Consider the following 19,348-nt stretch of genomic DNA (forward strand, 5'->3'; position numbering starts at 1 on the left):
GAATCCAATCACAAACATGGATCAAGCTTACAAGTGGCAAAGCTCATGTCACAGAGGGCCCTATCCACAGAGATCCACTGATCTCTGTAAATCCAGGATTACATCAGATCTTCTTGCAAGACACTCCCTTGGTCTTCTTTACAGTTCCTGTTGAAATGGAATCAAACTTGGAGCAAATGTGAAAGATTTTAACTATAAAGAAACTTGTAAATGTGTCTTAGTGACCACCAGCAACATCTTCACTGCCATTTTCCCCCAAAAAGGTATGGGTAACCTTAAACAGAGTTGCCAGATGCAAGTCTGCAGATACGGTAAGGGCAGAGAAGTCGCTGTCCTTATTGCTATGGTATACTCCCCAAAACAGATATACAACTCTGATTGGTTGGGTTCATACTTTTTCTCCACCATCACTTTAGGTGGAGAACTGCATCTGTTTCATCTTCTGCAATTCTTCATGAACCAAGGAACTTGCTGGGTCCTGCAAGGAAGGAGAGAAATTTGGAAAAAATTCATTCAGCATCCTCACCATTTCCATGTTCCAGTGATCAATGAGACATACGACAAAGCTGGTTACAGGATTGCTGGGGAATTCCTCAAACATCCCCCAAAAGCCCAGATAGTCCATTGGGTGGATCATTTTAACCAATTTGACATTTCTGCAGAGGTTAAACATGCTGATGGGAAGCATGAAAACAAGAAAGTGATCTGACCACAGCAAAGGACTGTTCTCCATTTTCAGGTCACGTTGCAGCTGCTCTGAGGTAAAAGCCAGATTTAACATGTGACTAACTACATGTATTACATCCAAAATCTCATCTCCTGAGATCCCATGGTCACTGTGAAGGCCACAAACTCCTGATCCCACTTGAAATCCATTCCTAGAGAATGAAAGCCTTTTTTGTGTGTTTAATAATTCTTTGGGGGCAGAATCATCTTAAATTCACAGTTTTCAGATAAATATGTATTTCCTATAAGACATCTTGGAAAAAATAATTTTAGAAAACCCAATTAAAAGAACCAATGATTAATCAGTAATATAGTGCTATCACTTATTTTTGAAGATAAATAAGGAACTTGCATTTAAATGCCCACATGTTTAAGCAGAACTGTCCTACAAGCAAGAATATGCAATGTATTAAAGGGAATATATTAAGCTCATATAGATCTAAGAGAGTATGTTTCACTGCCAGCAACTTACAATCCATTGCAGTACAAATTTAAATCATACCCTTTAAGGGATGCCTTTACAATATGTAGTGTTAGAAGAACTGAATGTCTCCATGCTACAATGCAAATCTGCTATCTTTTGAAACACTAGTTCAACAAAATACTCAGGGTAAAGCGACTATTAAAGAAAATATTTTATTACACCATGAAAAAGTATAATCATTCAAATCCAAACTTGTTTAAAAATCTGAAATTTGTTAAGACAGCCTGTTGGTATATTTTGTTCCACATGGGAATGATATGAATACTAATCTTGTTACTAAATATTGCACAGTCTGAAAGAGACAAATAATGAAAAGAACAACAAAACAAAATCACATGATCTTGGGAACAATCTCACATTATGGAAAAAAAAACCTACTAAGAAACATGTTTTTTTTTTTAAAAAAAAAAAAGGTTTTTGCTTCTACAGTAGCTTTAAGTTTATAATTTTTGGAATGACTGTATTCCACTGAAGACCATTACAGAGATAGGAAGCTTCATTTCAGCAATCCCTTGTGCAAATAAGATTAATTAGAAAAAATAATGCAGTTAAGTCCTTGATATCATTGAGACAATTGCCACATGTTTCTATTACATCCCTGTTGGGAGAGAGAAAATATGAAGAACAACTTATGCCATGAGTTTTGCCTGCAATTCCATCTCCGCTGCCTGTTTCAGTGCAACATCCACCAGGAGCTGAAATCCACTAAAGTCCTGATTGAGGTCTGGAGGAGTTGGAGGAGGAGTGTTGAAAAGCCCACTCTGTGCATTTGAACTAGGTCCCAACTTATCCTCATGGTATAGGAGCGAGTTGTCTGTAAAGTTGGTAGGCGAAGCCCACTGCAAGTCATCTGTGGTCTGACCTGCACCAGCTGGCTGATTGAAATGGAAAGGGACATCTTTCAGTGCAGTTACGGTGGTATGACAAATTACTGAGGGCCGAGCCAAAAGAGATCCTGGAGAAGTGTTACAAGACTTGTTTGGTCCTGGGCTACCAGAGAGAAAGGAGCTCTCAATCAAGGGAATGCAGTTTTTTGAGCTGGAAAATTCCGCTGGGTGGCCGTCAGTTACCTTGGTCCCTCTTCGTGAGATAGTAAATTGATTTGGGTCCTTCCCATCCTTCCTCAGCATGTCAGGCAAAAGCCTGCGCCGTGCATTGATGAACCAGTTGCAGACCTGAGAATACAATGACATTTTCATTCTTACCTCCATTCAGTTCCAACTATGTGTTGCATGAGAGCAGTTCAGCTAAATGCCTGAATCCCTTCAAGCTAGATTCCTGAACTACAGGACCAAAAAAAGGCTGGCAAACAAGTTTTGACACACCCTAAAGACAGCCTTTCCTGGTTTGGCCAGCCTCTCCTCTCAGCAGAAAGCCCCTGGCTGTCCAAAGACTGTAGCGCATTAACCCCTAAGTTTGGTTTTAAGTCTGAATACATGTAATGAACAAAGATTACTCTTTGTTCATTACAGTTAGGTTAATTAACAACAGGAAAACATTTCCCTCTGAAAGAGTAACTCCTCCCTAAAGCAGTTACTGATTTGCCTTGTTCAACTGACTATGTCAACAGGCAAAAGAGGGATTACCTCACCAAGTTTGCTCTTGTTTGAGTATCAAGCCAGTTTCCTGGGCAATAAAAAAAAGTCCAACAGTCCTTTGTGAGGAGAACAGTTTCTCCTTACAAAGAAAATGTGTCAGATACCTACAAAGAAATGATACCAATTATTCTGATCCAACATGGCAAAACCAGATTTAATAAAGCTGAAGTGGGCTGAACTGACATAGTCCAAAAACACAAATATACACATCACCAGCTTCAAATTCTGCACACACAATGTATTATTTTTTTAAAGACGGTGAATTGATTGGGAGAAAATTGTATTAAAATCCCACAAACAAGAGAGGTATTTTAAAATTCATATCCTTCTTCTTTTGTGTTTTCATATCTCCCCCCTCCCCCGTAGGACTTAAGATTAATAAATAAAAGCCATATTTTTTAGAAATCTTCTATTGTTAGAAAATCTTCATATATTTAAATTAAAAGATTCCAGGTTATTTCAGTAAGTACTACAGACCTTATTTCTAATGTTACAAAACTTCATATATATTCAGACAGCAAGTAAACCTTACATACATTAGAGAATACTTTTACCTCCTTTTTACTGGTAGAAAGGAACAAGCAACAGTTAACTTACATGCTGAGAACTGTACACTTTTTCTCAGAATTGGGAACAGAAACCAATCATTTGCATTCTTAGGTAAATCTGAGTACTGAGTATTAGACATTAACTGATTTCTAAATATGCAAAAAGAAGTATTTATGTAAGAAAGTGCATGGAGTCTCAAAACTACTGCATTCAGAAGATTTGGAGAAACTGAAATCCATATTCCCTCCATCATTGTTACCACGTGTGCTTGCCTCTGTAAGTCAGGATTTCTCATCAGGCTACATACTTTGCAATCCCACAGAAGCTTAAACTGTCTTGATAAAAGGCACAGATGGGCATTGGACATTCATACTGATTTTAGATAGGTCCAAAACATTAGTCCTAGGTGAACAGGTAACCATACCACTTTGGTCAGACTAAGCTGTCAACTTTGTGGGTCTGCAGTAAAAATCAGCCTGAAATGGCACCTTTTAAAGTCAAATACTAAGACACTTTTTAAAGGTAAAATGAAAGCTAGTATATAGAACACTGAACACTACTACTGTGCTATACCACCCAATGTCTATTCATTTAAAAGCAACATCTATACTATTCAACAGGTAAACATGCTTATCATTATTGCCTTAAGCTTCATTAGAACGTGCTTACATACCTGTAGTGTGGAAAGGTGCGTCTGTCTTGACAATAGTGCTTTCTCTTGCTCTGAAGGATAAGCATTGTAACGGTGCTCATACAGCCAGTCCCGAAGAATCTGCACTGATTCTTTGGGCAGGTTACCCCGTCTCCTCCTCTTGACTGAGCAGGCAGAAGAGGAGAGATCCAGGGGGACATCCATGTTGTCATCGTCCTCTGTCTCACTGCCTGATATTGCAGCAGCACCTATGATGCACATGAAAAAGCAGCATGATGCTCTCTCTTCTAATTCTGCATTTCTCTACTCAAACACGTTTTATCATCATCCTTTGCAAATAAAATGTGGTAATGTGCACTGACAAGGACCAGGCAGAAAGTCCCAGTATCTTTCATTCTGACTACTTTAGCAATTCACGTACCTGTCTGTATACATACAATGATTTGCTTTATTTGCAGAATCATACCAACTATTGGCCAACAACTGTGGATATGCATCTGGCCAATTTTCTTCAGAGCCAACTCTACCACTTTTTACGAACTTATAACAGTTTTTCAGAGCTAATCCACTCACTGCACTAAATGGTGATTTATTTAATTAGCATTTCTTGAAAAATCAGAAAGGCTGACCTTAACCAAAAAGTTAAGCAATAAGTGAGGGTTTTAAGTTATGATGGCTGAATCCACACATCATTCAAAGCCAGAGTGAGACAAACAAGGTTGTAAATGTGATGTGTGATGCCAGTATTTATGTTATTTCAAAAAAACGTATTAAGAGGAAGGTGGTACACAAACCACTCTCATTATTAAGGTTGTCTATAATAATAATAAAAATAAGCCCACAGAATGAAAAACTCACACTCATTTTTTTTTTCTGGAGCATCAGCTCTTTCCCATTTACAGCTGGCTTTTTAAAATTGCTACTCAATCATTACAATAACTTTATATGAGTATTCTAACATTAAATCACCTAAGAATAATAACTTGGTAATTAGAAGACTTATTAAAATTAAGCCCAATAACAGCTAGATATGAAACTTCATTCTAAACAGTTAGAATTTGCATGGAGCCTTAACATAGTATCTTTTTGGAATATCAACCCTATTTCTGCAACTATAGCTGCAAATTAGCACTTAGCACTAATACCCTGAGAAAATATTCATGAGGATATGATAAACTACGCCTCAAAATGATATCCATATTTCCTTCATCCATTCCCTGAAGTCAAGAAAAGTGGTTGGTTTACAGTAGAATGAAGTTTTTCATCAACCCTCTTTCTCAATATCACTTCATATGTACTACAGTAGTCCTCGTTTAACGACCACAAATGGGACCAAATCCATTGCTAAGTGAAATGGTCGGTAAGTGGATAATCACATGACCATGACTGTAATATCCTTTTCCCACTCCCCTGCCCTTTGGAATGCTCACCCCAGTAGTGTGGGGAAAGCTGGCTTGAAACTGACAAGACTAATCAGTTTCACAATTTCCACTTTTGTTTGCCTCCTAACTACTCCACCACCCTCTGGAATGCTCACCCCAGGGCTGGGATAATTAGCAGAACGGAATTAATGTTTGTATTTGCATTCATTGGAGAGGAAGGGATTACAAGAGAGTAAGCAGGCATACAATGGGGAATATACATTGAAAGCAATGTGCTAGCACCAGCAGCCACAAGCATGCTGCGCAAACAGCCCAGTGTATTCCCCACTGTGGGCCTGCTTACTCTCTTATAAACCCTTCCTCTCCAATCTCCCACTCTGCAAGGTGGAGGGGGGGGGGAGAAAAACAACAGGTCAGGTACAGGACAATGTGTACTAACTGTAATGGCAATCACATGACTGAGGGACACTGTGAAAGTCATAAATGTGGGCGTTGGTTGTAAAGTTATTTTTCAGCACCGTCATAATGAATGGTCGCTGAATTAGGCAGTTGGTAAGTGAGGTCTACCTGTAGTTCAATTACTCTTTTAACCCTTCTTTACTAGTGGTACAGGCTTTACTGCAACAAGGATTCAGTATATGTTGGTATTGTGTAAAAAGGGGAAATTACCATAACTTTTGATCATAACCCCCACCTCCCTGAACTCAAATAGATTTTCATCCTATATAGTGAAATGCATCAGAAAATAGTGCATCGTCTCTTGACACTGGTAGCCAAACAAGACATGTTCTTTCCAGTAGAATAACATAAAATATAGAGCAGAACAGCTCCTCTCTCTGAATTGACCTAGTGACATTATCTTTTCAAACTAGTAGTTTCCTAAATACAAACATTACTGTGAAGGAATTAATTAATTCAACAGCCACTTGTGAGAAGAGCTTAATTGTTCCTCTCTTGGTCTGCCACCTTTTATTCTTTCCAATCCAATGGAACATTGGAAATAAATTATGTATCAGGGGCATGATACTGTCCCATCCAACTCTTTAAAAACTGAACGAAGTTGATCAAATTTGATATAGAGGTAGAAGCTGGCAGAAGAAAGACTACATTTAAAAATGGTCCAGATCAGGCTGAGAGCTGTGGATTAAAAAAAATTCAAAAAAACTGCTCCAAAGCATCCCTATCAAAGAAGCAGTTGGGCAATGGATTAGGATGTTATCACCTCCTTCATTCTATATCCCTTCCATCTTCCATTCCAGGCACATGACCCAGATTGGAGCTGTTATTAAGGGATTGGATAGAGTTCCATAAGCCATGGTCTGCATGTTTCTCTGCCTTGCTTTTTCTAGCAATGGTCCTGTATCTTTTCAGAATGTGTGATGGAGCGGGATAACAATTGTGGCTTTATCAGGCATAAAATACATTGATGGGAAAGCTGCACTCATTGTTTATCTATGGGTACTTTTTTCCCAGCAAGTCCCAGTGTTATTTATGAATATAAACTCTGGTAACCCAATTTTTTAATGATATCTTCTAAGAGATACAGTTCAATAAAAATTGAAACTTTTCAAGGTAAATAAGAAATGTTTTGTATGCAATGTAAACATAATAGGCCATGTACAGGGGCTAGAATGAGATTTCTAGTATTCAACTGCATCAGGGCTCAAGATCTAATTCTGGCCATGCTGTGTCACTAGTGTGTCAGTAAACCAGGTGATTACAATACAACAGCTCAGTGTTCTCCAAATACAATGATAGAGCTAACTGTTGGACTATATAATCTGAAGAGAATAGAGAGAGAGATTAACAAGATGCCCTGCAACAATAATGAATCACCAATTAAGGAGAAGGAGGTGGACAAGGTGGAAAGCAAAGTGAAAGACTTCTGACACTTAGATGTTGGCTGGTTTATCTGCATTTTCAGATAAATATTTATCTAGCCTTTTCAATGGCAGACTGTGGTGATGTTCACAAAACATTCTTACCCATTGCTAACTTAATCCTGGTTTAATCAACCAAAATTTCTGAGCTCACACCAACACTGAACCTAGTCACAAGGTGTGGGTTCATCCAACATGCTAACCCAAGCATGTGGTTGGCCAGTTTGTGATCCAATGTGTCATGTAAGCAAAATATATGAGATCTGGGGCCTCTTTACATTGTGTTTGATATAATTTATAGTATGCTATACATTATTATGGTATCTTTTAATACTAGGCTTTGTGACAGTAGTCTTCCATGAATGGAACAGATGTAAAACAGGGCAATCTTGTCAGGGTTTGGACTGTACAAGCCAGATTTTTTATTTTCATCAGTGCTCTTCCAGCTAGATTTCAGTCTGAGAGTATCTTTCTATTTACATGAAAACTTTTGATAGCAGAAAGTAATCTTAAAAAGTAGTTTATGCCTTACGGAAACATAGTAATGTGTCAGCAGGATGGGATATCCCTTTTAAGTACACTTCTGTACTGTGATACTAGATAGTTTATAATATTGAGAGGTTGTTGTTGTTGTTCCCTTCTGTCCTGATACATTTGGGACCTACTTCTTTCTGTATAATGGTCTGATTTGTGGAGACCTTTAGTTATTGTGCTCTCCATTAGTACCTTTCATACATGGATAACATGTAAAGAACAGAAATTCATTCATAGATGCAATAAAAAGCAAGTCAATGGATCCTAACACATTACACAAGATTTACAGCCAAGTGCTGAGGAAAGCAATCTAGCCAAATTATTTTAGTAGCTAGAACAGAAGACTGCCTTAAAAAAAAGAAAAAAAGAAAAAAATGAGTTTAAAACTTGGACTAGAAAATGTTCAAAAGCTAAAATACGTATTCTGGTTCCTTCAAAACAAATGTCAAAACTGATCTCCTCCTCTCCCCGCAAACATAAAAAAGGAGAACCTGTAAAGCTCCTGACAGTACAAATAAAAATTAAAGCAAGAACAAACCTGCAGTACTGAGTGCCCTTTGATCTGCTTACTTATTGTGACATGTTCCCTCTGCTAAGAAGTTAATGATACAAAACAGGTTTGGGCTAAACAGGAGAAAAATGCTATGAAACTTCTCTTGGTATAATGAGCAGATTTCAATAAAGTAGCATTAACTCTGAACTGCCAGGAAAGAGACCCTTTATTTGTGCAGAAGCTGCAGTTACAGGAAACTACGGGACGCGGTAGGTGCAACCTCGTCCAGCTGATCTTTTATTAGAGCAAAGGCCATACTGGTGCTGCCATGGCACTGTTTACATTAGAGCGTCTGTACTGATTACTAACACGGGAAAGCCAAGGCTACCCTGTAATCAGTCTGTGCTTTGCATTTCCTGTTTTAACAGGGAACAGTTAAAAGGTGGCCTGGCTAGGCTGCCTGTCTCAGTGGATCACTGGTGCTTTGTCATTTGTTTCTTTAAAGAATTTTTTCAGGCAGAAATATTGCACTCTTCCTTTGGTGTTTTTTTACATAGCAGATTACAGTTTCCACATGACTACTTGGTCATAATACAGCCAAAGCACCAATTTCAATTTTAAAAAATTGCTTATTTTAAATTCACCTAAAGAGAAATGTTTAGTTACACCAATTTAATATTGTACAATGTACTAATGTGTATATACAAGAGAGCTCTGTCTTATTAAAATAACTTTAGATGCTCAGTATTCATTTACTCTTCTGGAGGCAATAGTTTTACAATACTATTTTCAAAACAAAACAAACCCCAAACCACAGTTATAACTTGTTGCTACACCATCAGGTCACTTGGTCCAAAGTTTATGGGCACTGTTGACTTTCATCTCATATTGCAGGTCTCGATTTGAAAAATTCTTCTAAATGCATGCACAGCATGAAGCCTTGTCTAATTACATCTAAACAAGAACAAATGCCTTTTTTGTGTAAATTATTTACCTGTTTTCCTCTATGTGGCCAAAAAATTAACATAATTATGCTTCAAGCCAACCCCACATTTGGGCATGCATGGTCAAAGTATTAATTCCTTAATTTTTGAATATTAAGGAAATAACAAACCTACTGAAACTTGAACCTTATAAAACAGTGGGACTGCTGTTCTGGGGGAAAAAAGTACTACAAGGGAAAGTGGTAGATACCAGCTGTTTTGATAAATTTACAAAATGCCTTACTGTACAACAAATATGCCCACTTTGCACTATAAGCAATGTACTAAACTGCTTTCTCCACAAATTTGTGTGCGAAACTCTTATCAAACTGTTGTGCAGAGTAGCACAAGCATTTCCAAAAAAAATCTGCAGAATTTATACATACAAGATTCAACTTATTCCTAATTTGAAAACTTAAGAGTCTACACATGTGGTATTGACTCTTTTCAACTGCAGGGAAGGCAAAACAACAAAGAAAGATAGCAGATTTGTGACTGACACAAAATTAAAAACATGGATACAGGGCTAAGGTATTAACTGCTAAGACAATAAGTATTACTTGGAAAAATAAGAACTATTGTCTTTCTAATAATTACAAACATATAACACTTCCATGGTCATTTTGGTCAGAAAGAATCAAGTTATGGCACCCTACCTATAAGCTTTATTTTAGAAAGGATGTGTATTTGTAGCAGCCTGCAACTCTTTAAAAGTTAGAAAATATAGTTTGGAGATACAAGTTGTTGGGTTTTTTTTTTTAATCCGTTCAATTGTGTCTGATTCTTGGAGACTGCCTGGACAAGTCCCTGCAATTTTCTTGGCAAGATTTTTACTGGCAAGAAAAACAGTTTTCTTGGCAAGGTTTTTCAGAAGTGGTTTGCCATTGCCTCCTTCCTAGGGCTGAGAAAGACTGACTGGCCCAAGGTCACCCAGCTGTCTTTGTGCCTAGGCGGAACTAGAACTCAGAGTCTCCCAGTTTCTAGCCTGGTGCCTTAACCACTACATCAAACTGGCTCTCATACATAGGAGTACAGCCCTTCAAATCAACAGGTTTTTCATTACATAATTAAATGAAATCTCACCATACTTTAAAACAGAAAGCATTTAGTATAGGCAAAAATGTTTACAGATGTGATCCCAAGCTGTAGGGACATAGGAAAGGAGAAATTTTTAGCACTGAGGTAAGAGGAAATAAATCTCAAAGATACACATAGTAATCATTATGCTAAAGCTTAGTCACATTAACTCACAGAGTGTGCCCTTTCACAAAACAGTGGCAACACCAGATTTATCACAATTTGTGTAAGAATACATAGTATACTTTACAGTTAATAGATGTTTTTAAAAAGAACATTTTCACTGACTTGGTTAATGAAATCTGAAATTACTGATCAGATCATCTATCCCACCTTCAATATTTTTAACCTTATACACACTTCTCACACCACGAAAAACTACACCAATAGAAAAAACACATTTATATAGAATAAATGGGAGCTTACAAGTTTTCTTAGATTACAGTACAAATAAAATTTCAGACCATGTGTATCATCAACCATCCAACTTTTCAAAATGTTTTTGCTCTGATCTCCTTGACATTCCACACACCTGAAAACATCTCCTCACATTCTTTTGTGTAAATTTGATGAGCTCCTCCACTCAGAAGCTTTCTCTCATGTACTTAACGTTTTAAAGTTTTTCTTAAACAGTGTCTGGGCTGACAGAACAGGCAGCATGCTTAAAGTTGACCAGACAGAAGCTCGAGATTTAAATACGCACGCACAAAACAGAGCATCTCACATCCCACCCCTCCCCCTCCCCAAACTTGGAACAATGGACACAACAGCAGGCAGGAAACCAACTCACCACCACTGTTCAAACAGAGAGAGCAGAGGAACGTTATAAAAATAGCTATTCAAATTATTCAGTGTGGAAGTTTTTGTTCAATAGTGTTACAAAAACCTTTTTGTTCAACTACAAAGTTCAAAAACTATGCATGAGCTTCAGAGGTAGGCCATGGTACTGTTGGGGCAGATATTGTTATAAACCAAGGTTGTGCCTCTCACAGATTTATTTTATGTGGGCTTACATTACCATTGAATGGATCTACCTAACTTGTAGCCCACTTTCCTTTTCATATTTCATATTTACATGTCACTACGCAAAATCAGCTGCATGGAAAAGGAAGTTTTAGATACATTTCAAAAGCAACGGTAAGTTTCATAATGAACCATAAAGCCTAAATCATTGTTAATACTGGAGTTATATTGTACCTTTCCATTCAACTATGTAACTCTAAGCATGCTGACTTTTCATTTTTCAGTGTGCATACATATGAAATCCTACTGTAACATAAACAAGAGTTTAGGTAAACATAGGTAAGAAACCCTACTGTAACTCAAAGGGGCATATTCTGAGTAAACATGAACAGGACTGTGCTGTTAAATTCACAAACAGAAACAATGGCAATGCCTTTGTTAAGCGTACAAGACAGTTCACCATGTCCAGAGTTTTAAAAAAAGTGATTTTCAGTTATCTTTTGTACCCCAGCCTTTCATCCTGGAAATAGCACATTAACTTGCTTTTATGTCCTCTTCTTAAAAATAAACTGCACTTTTACAAGTCCAGAGTATCAGGCGTGGGAGATCTGCTCTCCAGGCTTTAACCGATTTTCAGAGGCTCCACCCCTGTCTCTATGCCCCCTCCCTATCCGACAATCGCAAACAAAGAAACTACTTCAAGCACGCTGTTGCTAGTCTAAGATTTTTTTTTAGATGCAGCCTTGCTCAATAAAAGTTGAGTTTTCAGTAGAAGAAACTGAACCAGATAACATGAAAGAAGCAGGCTTAAAGAAAGAGTTGTGAGCGGGCCGGGGAGAGAAAGAGTCGGAGAGAAAACTTTGTTCGGACACAAAACAGGCCGTTGAGACCTGTTTTTGACAGGGCGCCAGCAGCTGAAGATGCAGAAACCTTCAAACAAACTTCGCCGCGCTTATGTTTTGTCTGAACGGGGAACCCCCTCAACTGCCGTTTCGTGCTACTGCTGTACAAAGAAGCAAAACGGTCCGGGTTTTTAAAAGAAATGGACGGGGAGAAGTCCCAATTTCTTCCACAAGCTGTACTCTAGAGTTGCGCACACCAAGCCACACGCACGCACCCTTCCTGACAATTGTTTAGCAGCGCCACGAGGAAGGCAGAGAGGAGCTCCTTTGCTTGGAGCCGCCGCAGGAGCAGAAAGGCGCTCAAACCAGGACAAACCTACTTACTTTTCTGAGTTTTCATCTCGGTGCCTTCCGCCTAATCGTGGAGGATTCCTTTCCTTTTATTGGAGGGGAAGGGAGAAGAGGCCGAAAGAAACTTGGGAAAAAAGAAGGGGGGAGAAAAGAGCGGGCGAGAGAAGGCAGTTTCCAGTAGTCCTTCGGGAAAAAAGCGTCTGCTGTGCGGGATGGACGGGGCTCGCTGGGGCAGAAAGTAACTTGAGAATGGCCCTCTCGCCGCTTCTTCCTTCTTTGTTCTTCAACTGGTGCTTGGCACAAGCTGCTGCTGCTGCTGCTGCTGCTGCCGCCTCCTCCGCCACGAGGTGTGCCCTCCCCCACCTCCCAGCACTGAGTAAGCGGGAGAGGAGCCAGGAGCCAGAACTGCCCCTCCCCTCCGCTCCCCTTCCCTCCCGGGGGCTGGCTGGGTAGCGGCTTATGGGGTGAGTCTGTCAAATACCGGAGCTAAACCGAGGAGGGGGTAGAGAAGTTCTCCCCCCACAAGGCAGCGTAATCGCGAGCAGGCGAGGGAAGCTCCAGTGCTTCGCTTCCTAATCAGTCCTTTGATCGCAAAGTTGGCAAAAATGGGGGAAGACGAGTAGGAAAAGGGGGGAGTCGGAGGGGGGAAAGGAGAAGTGAATTTAAATGCTTCAGTCGCCGGGTGCGCTTCCTAACCCAGTGCAACCAGCGTTTACAAAGTTGTGTGTGTCAGTAGCACTGCAGCCCGCTCCAGGAATCTCCTCCGCCGGAGGCTGCTCTCATTCCACGAGCCCGCCTTCACGCTTTCCTTTCGCCTTCGGCTTGGTCAGCGGGAGAAGGCCTCGGTGCGGTTTTTCCGCCACTTCTCGGATCCCGCTTTTTGGATTATGATAGTCAGGTTGGCGGCCTCTTTCCATCGGTGGAGTCCTTGCAACAGCCGCTCCCTGGCCCGCCAGAGAACAGTGAGCAAGTTTTCCACTTTTTAGCCTTACACGTAGCGGCCAGGTGGCTCAGATCTTGTTCCTCTTCCGCCTCTTCGGAGATCGCTGCAGCTCCTGCCCCGAATAACGCACTGCTGGGGTGAAGTCCTTCGCCCCAGGTGCCGAACGGCCCCTCGAATCCTTTCCGAGAGTTTACCCGGGAAAAAGCGATTCCTATAAACCGCAGGCAAAAAACCTACCAGCACCCGGCGCTCAATCCTATCCCAAACCTGGTTTAGAAGTACGTCCCATTGGAGTTTACATCACCCTATGAACGCGCTTTGGGATAGATCGCATCTGCTGCTTAAAAGAGCTCAACTGCAAGACGAACCGTGTTGGCTTAACTTGGGACGGGGACTGTGTGTGTAAGTACCGCGAGAATCAGATGGATGCCTGAACAGTGCTGTTTCTTCCGTCTGTTCAGACAGTGAGGGGGAAAAAAAAAGAAAACATTACGTCAGCTCCAACTTATGTGGAGGGAAATTCGCCGATCCCGCAGTTACTTTCCCACTGGTCCACTTCTACTAATGAAATGCATTCCGTATTTTTTAAACATGTTCATTTAAGGAGGGGGAGTCCAGCCCCCGCGATCTCTTAGTTTTTAGACTCTCACGGCTTGGCTCATCTCCAGTGAATAAAAGCGTGCGTACCTCCAGTTTATTTTGCTCTAAACTATCCTAGCAGTGTTACTGGGACAGATCCAACTGCAGCCGAATGAGATCCGCCCGCCTCTTCCTTCAGGCCAATGGAGCTGAAATTTAGGGAGTTATGAGCGGGCTGCTCTCCAAACCACAGCGGCAGAGAAGTCTCCCTTGCCTTCCTGTGGGAAAATACAGCTCTTGACTTGGGATGTAAGGAAGTAGCCGAAAAGGCACCCTCTTGCTCAAGCGTTAGCCCGTCACATTTCCTGAACTGAATGAGCACATTCATCATGACTAAATGCGAATGTCATGCAGTAATTATCACTTGGCCCAACCGAAGAGCATACGGCGTACTCAGTCCAACAAGCGACGTCTTAATGGAAAGGGGGCCCTCCCCGCCGTCGCCCCAAGAGCTCTTTCAGCCGCCGAACCGCCAGCTGACCGAGCTGCGGACAGCGAGGCCTGCAGGGCCCACGTGGGTTCACTGCCGGAACGGGGGGAGGGGGAGGCGCAGGCGCGCCGTTTATTCGCGGACTTCCCTCCTCAGTATACGACGGTGATCAGTAAATAATCACGTTGCCAGCAAGGCTTCGTTTCTTTAAGTAACTGAGCGGCGCTCCGATTACAGTAAATAGGTACAGTATTGCAAACCGGGGCGGATAGGAGGATCGAGCTAAAGCGTTAATCTTAGGCAGTTACAGTACTGGGGAATTTTTTTTTTTTTTAAAGTTCTCTCAAGTCTGTTTTGCATATTATCTGGACCGAAAACCACATCGTGCCCAAGGAATGAATCTGCGTCCCCCTCACTCTTTTGAGAGGCTTTTACAGATCCGCCGCGTCATCGTTAATGACGGAATCGCTCAGCTGATCCGCAACCTGGAGCGGAGTTCCGAGAAGGCCTCCTGTACCGTAGTAAGAAGGGCGATATGTGACCCCTGCCCTCCCCAACATTTCAGGAGAGACCTGAAACTCTGTCCACATCCCGTTCTTTCAACGGTACAGTCTTATATTTATTCCTCTGAAATCAGACTATGCAAGGTCACGGCGCCGGCCCTGTCTCGCAACCAAAGCGTCGTGTTGCGTTACGCGTCTTTTTTCTCCGTAGGGCTCTCGCGCTGGGTCTGCGGCGCCGGGCTCGCGCTTCCGAAAGGGTTTAGGGCTCCCGCCCGGCGCAGACGAGGCGGCTCCCGAGCCTTCTTGCCTGAAGCCTGGGGGCCCCTTCGCTGACGAGCTGCAGTTGGCGGCCGCGGTTGAGTCACATCCGGGCTGAGCGTCCCAAGCGTCGCCAAGCGGTTGCTCGGCCACCCTGACAATCCCGCTCGCAGCCAATGCGGTGGCGGGCGGGGCGGGGCGGGGCGGGGCGGAGCGAGGACGCGGCGCCCTTTGGAGGAAATCCCTGTTCGTCTGGCTTTCCTACCTTTCTGGGCGGCTCACTTCCTTGTTCGGAAAGCAGAGGATCGCCTCTTGGCTGACACAGACCCGTTGCCCCCAATGTGGGCGGGACGTAGCTTGAGTGCGGTGCTTCCCTTCGCTCGGGTCTGGCCCGCCGTTGGACGTTACGCAGCCTGTCTCTCCCCAGGCAACGTAGTTGTGTCGTACACGCGCACACGTTTGGAACTGTACCCTTCTGGTTTGAGAAAACATTTCCCTGCCACCGACACTTGGAAGTATGTCTGAAGGCAAAAGGGCCAGTGTGCATTAGGCACGGCACGACAGCCAAGTAAGCCCAAAGGCTACTGGTCTGTAAACTCGCGAGGAGGCGCTTTGCTGGAAAGAGCTGAGAGGACGTGATGGGGGACTTGCTTCGGGTCGTTCTTTCCTCTCGATTCTTTTAATGGATTTTATGCGGCGCAATGCTTAACTAAACGACTGCCAGTCAAAAGAATTGCATCCAGAACAGCACAGCATAGTAGCCTAACAGGTGGAAACAGTCCTCTTAATGAAAAAGGCACGCCATCTATTTGAGATACTTTGCCCATCAGTACAATATGGAACAGTCGTGTTTTGTTTTTTGTTTTGTTTTGTTTTAATGGAAATCTGGATCAGACATAAGATGCCAACGTTCTAAAAATAAAAGTGATGGGATTCAGGAGTGGTTGACAACTGTGCTGTCTGTCCTGGAAGCCTCAGGATTATAGATTTTTAGCCTACTCAAAATTAAATTCCACTGAATTTGGAATTACGAACGGAGTCCTGATTCTCTTTCAAGATGGGAGAAATCTACATATGCGTTTATTGTGATTTATTTCCATTATGTAGGAAAATACCTTAAAATCCAAATGCTTCAGGAAACTGAATGCTATTTTGGTATACCTTTTATCCTCACAGTGCTTATGTTCCAGATAAAATCCAAAAGCTCTAGACTTACCCAAGGGCAGGAAATTCAATGATATTTATGAGTAGAAATTGTTCAAGATGTCTATAATAAATGTAGATACTACAATTTTTAAGGCCTAAATCCACAAGTCCAGCATATTTAAAGCACAGGCATCTGCAATGAGGAGGTTAAAAAGTCAAGATCAACAATGCAATCAAAGCTCTCTACCTTTTTTACACGTGTCCTAAATTTGGCTATATCGTATTTTTTTATCAGAGTATACTTTTATTGATATTTATGGATTTTTTTATAAATTACATTTATTATTGTATCAGAATCCTACAAGTATAATGGAACTGAGATTACTGGAAGATATTTACAGAAATAAATTATATTTGGTATAAAACGTGTAATTTACAGAGATTATGAGCTTTTTTACACATGTCTAGCAAAATATTCCTGGATAATAAGGAATCTTTATATGTTATTTTCCCACCTACAGTGTTTTGGCCAAGAGCCTTCAGATATAGAAACGAATAAATAAACATTTCTGCTGGGTGAAACTAAACCCAGCATGTATTATGGTATACTCTTCTCAATAATGCATATATTTAGTAAAGGCTAAGGGTAATGCTCCTCATATAGCTTGAAGGATAGTTGACCAATTAGGATGTCTCACCTCAGACTAATGGATCCAAATTATTTTTCACAGCTGCCTAGGGAATGCATACATTAATGCTGACGGATGTGGTCAGTATTCAGGTTAAGAAGTGTCTCTTTTCTTGTTATTTCAAGCAGTTCTTTAGTTGATATTAGAAACAATGAAGGTGGTAAATGTGTGAGAAATGTAATGATACAATATAAGGCCTGCTTTGATGACAGTGATGGCACAGGAATCTTAAGCCTGACATCACTGTATTTATACAGTGCCACCTGGTGGAATGATTCCAATTGGTGAATAAACTCTACTTAAACTAACAGTCTTTAATCCAAAGACAGACTGTCATAACTTGTGCTGACAAGCATGCATTTCCTTTTCAAAAATAACTTTTCTTTACTCTGTCAGTCAGCCTATTCATATGTAATCCTTCATGCATGCCTACACAACTTGTCTGCCCACTCTGTTGTCAGGGCCTGACTTGCCTAACCATATTGAATGGAAGCTGTAAGGGAATTACAATGCCAGTATGTCCACATTATGTGTTTTCCTTTGTCTGGTTGATGATAGCTAATGATTGCAGATTATCAAGCCTGTAAAAGTTAGTCTTTGTTTGTGAATATGCCAGCTTATCACCTACAATGCCTACTGGCTGTCAGATATGTTCAACCACATCTCCCAGAACTCTCACCTAACTTGTTGGGAATTATGGAAGGTATAGCAGGCTATAAGGAAGCAGGCTGCTTAAAAGGTTATACCTCATGCCCAATGTAGATGGACTTCCAGACAAACCAGGAAGACAGCCATTCTTACACATACTAACTGTAAGGAAATTTCAATTTCGAGGGAAATTGAATAGAGCATTGCTGAGATTTCTGTCATTTGGGCCTCATTTTCACTCTCAAATTATGAGTAGCTGTATGACATATTAACATATTTTGGATTCAGATTTGATCCATTTTGGAAGGAATTATATATGTGGGGGAATATGCTGTTTTTTCAACAAAACAGCAGAGTCCTTTCCTGAAACATCTCTTGAGCAGAGACAATCCACCCAATTCAATTGCCATGAAGCATATCATTTTGAGGCACTTTGTTTCCCTGTCTGACACTCCTGAGTGGCAATAGCCCACTTCAAATTTTTGTTACAAAACTGTAAACATGAAGGGTAGAGACATGCACTTCAGCTCTGCCCCACTTGCCTGGCGTGCTATTGTAGCTTTCCTGTGTTGACCAGAAAGATCTGAAGTGACAGCACTACATTTAGCTTAGGTGGTTCCAATCCTCTGTGATAGATTCTTCCCACATGCTGCAATTTCCATAAAACCTCTCAAAATGGATCTTTCTCAGCTGCAGTTCTGTTCCCACTCTTGAAAATTATCCCCTGCATGGAAATGAAGCTTTAAAAGAGGCTTGTAATGGCACCAAAAAATACCCATGGCTTTAGGAAATAAGATTGGCTGTAAATGCCCCTGGGCACGTTTGATACATTTCATGTATTCAAATGTTGTCTTTCCTATGTGCACTCAAAATTCTGGGGAAGCTGATTGGAAAGAAAAATGATTGCTTTCTCTTAATCCATGTTGCATTTGGTGTTCAGAAACATACTGCCTCTGAAGAATTTCCCTTTAGGTATTATGTCTAATAACTGTTAATTGATCTCATGCTTTGATTTTATAAAATAAATTTAACTGAAGTGTCATTAAAACTTGAAGGGGATATCAGAATAACACGAAATCTTCAAGCCCAAAGCAGGATTGGTTACAACTATAAGGGTAACATCAGTTCCTCATCTGGATGGCCTGAAAAGGTGCACTACAAATGCCAAATTATGACCTTTGTAAATTAGTTTCATTTGTGCCTTCTGTGTATACATGGGTGCATCTGTGTATTGATTGATGTCTGCTATTACATCATGCGACTCTCAAATTAGGATCTGACCAGCAAGAATTTATGACCAAATAATTGTGTTAATCTTAAATGTGCCACAATATGGCTCACTGTTCTTAAAACACAATGCAATGCTTTACATATAAACCATCTCTATACATGAGGAGGGGAAAAACTCAACAGTAAGAGTTTCAGAGCAAAAGTTTAATTAGAACCTTTTTCTTCATCGCTCCACATCTAGTAATCAGAGAGATAACTTACAACCAAATTTAGCTGCTTCAGTGTGGCTGGATCTGATTTTAAGCCGAGTGTACCTTATTTATCAGGTTTAAAAATAGTGAGATAAAG

General features: G+C 40.9%; 1 protein-coding gene across 1 annotated transcript; it reads right to left on the reverse strand.

Annotated features, from left to right (window-relative positions):
• Positions 1 to 1,342: 1,342 nt before the first annotated feature.
• On the reverse strand, positions 1,343 to 13,879 carry TGIF1 (TGFB induced factor homeobox 1). The gene is made up of 3 exons (XM_007429224.3): positions 12,548 to 13,879; positions 4,031 to 4,257; positions 1,343 to 2,385 (listed from the first exon to the last, which is right to left on the reverse strand). Exons 1-3 carry the CDS (start codon positions 12,561 to 12,563, stop codon positions 1,840 to 1,842), a joined length of 789 nt encoding a protein of 262 aa, XP_007429286.1. The 5' UTR covers positions 12,564 to 13,879; the 3' UTR covers positions 1,343 to 1,839.
• Positions 13,880 to 19,348: the final 5,469 nt, after the last annotated feature.

The sequence above is a fragment of the Python bivittatus genome, unplaced genomic scaffold (genome assembly GCF_059951505.1).
Source record: "Python bivittatus isolate LINGU-HERP-01145 unplaced genomic scaffold, Pbiv_v1 ctg000840_np1212, whole genome shotgun sequence".
Classification (NCBI taxonomy): Eukaryota; Metazoa; Chordata; class Lepidosauria; order Squamata; family Pythonidae; genus Python; species Python bivittatus.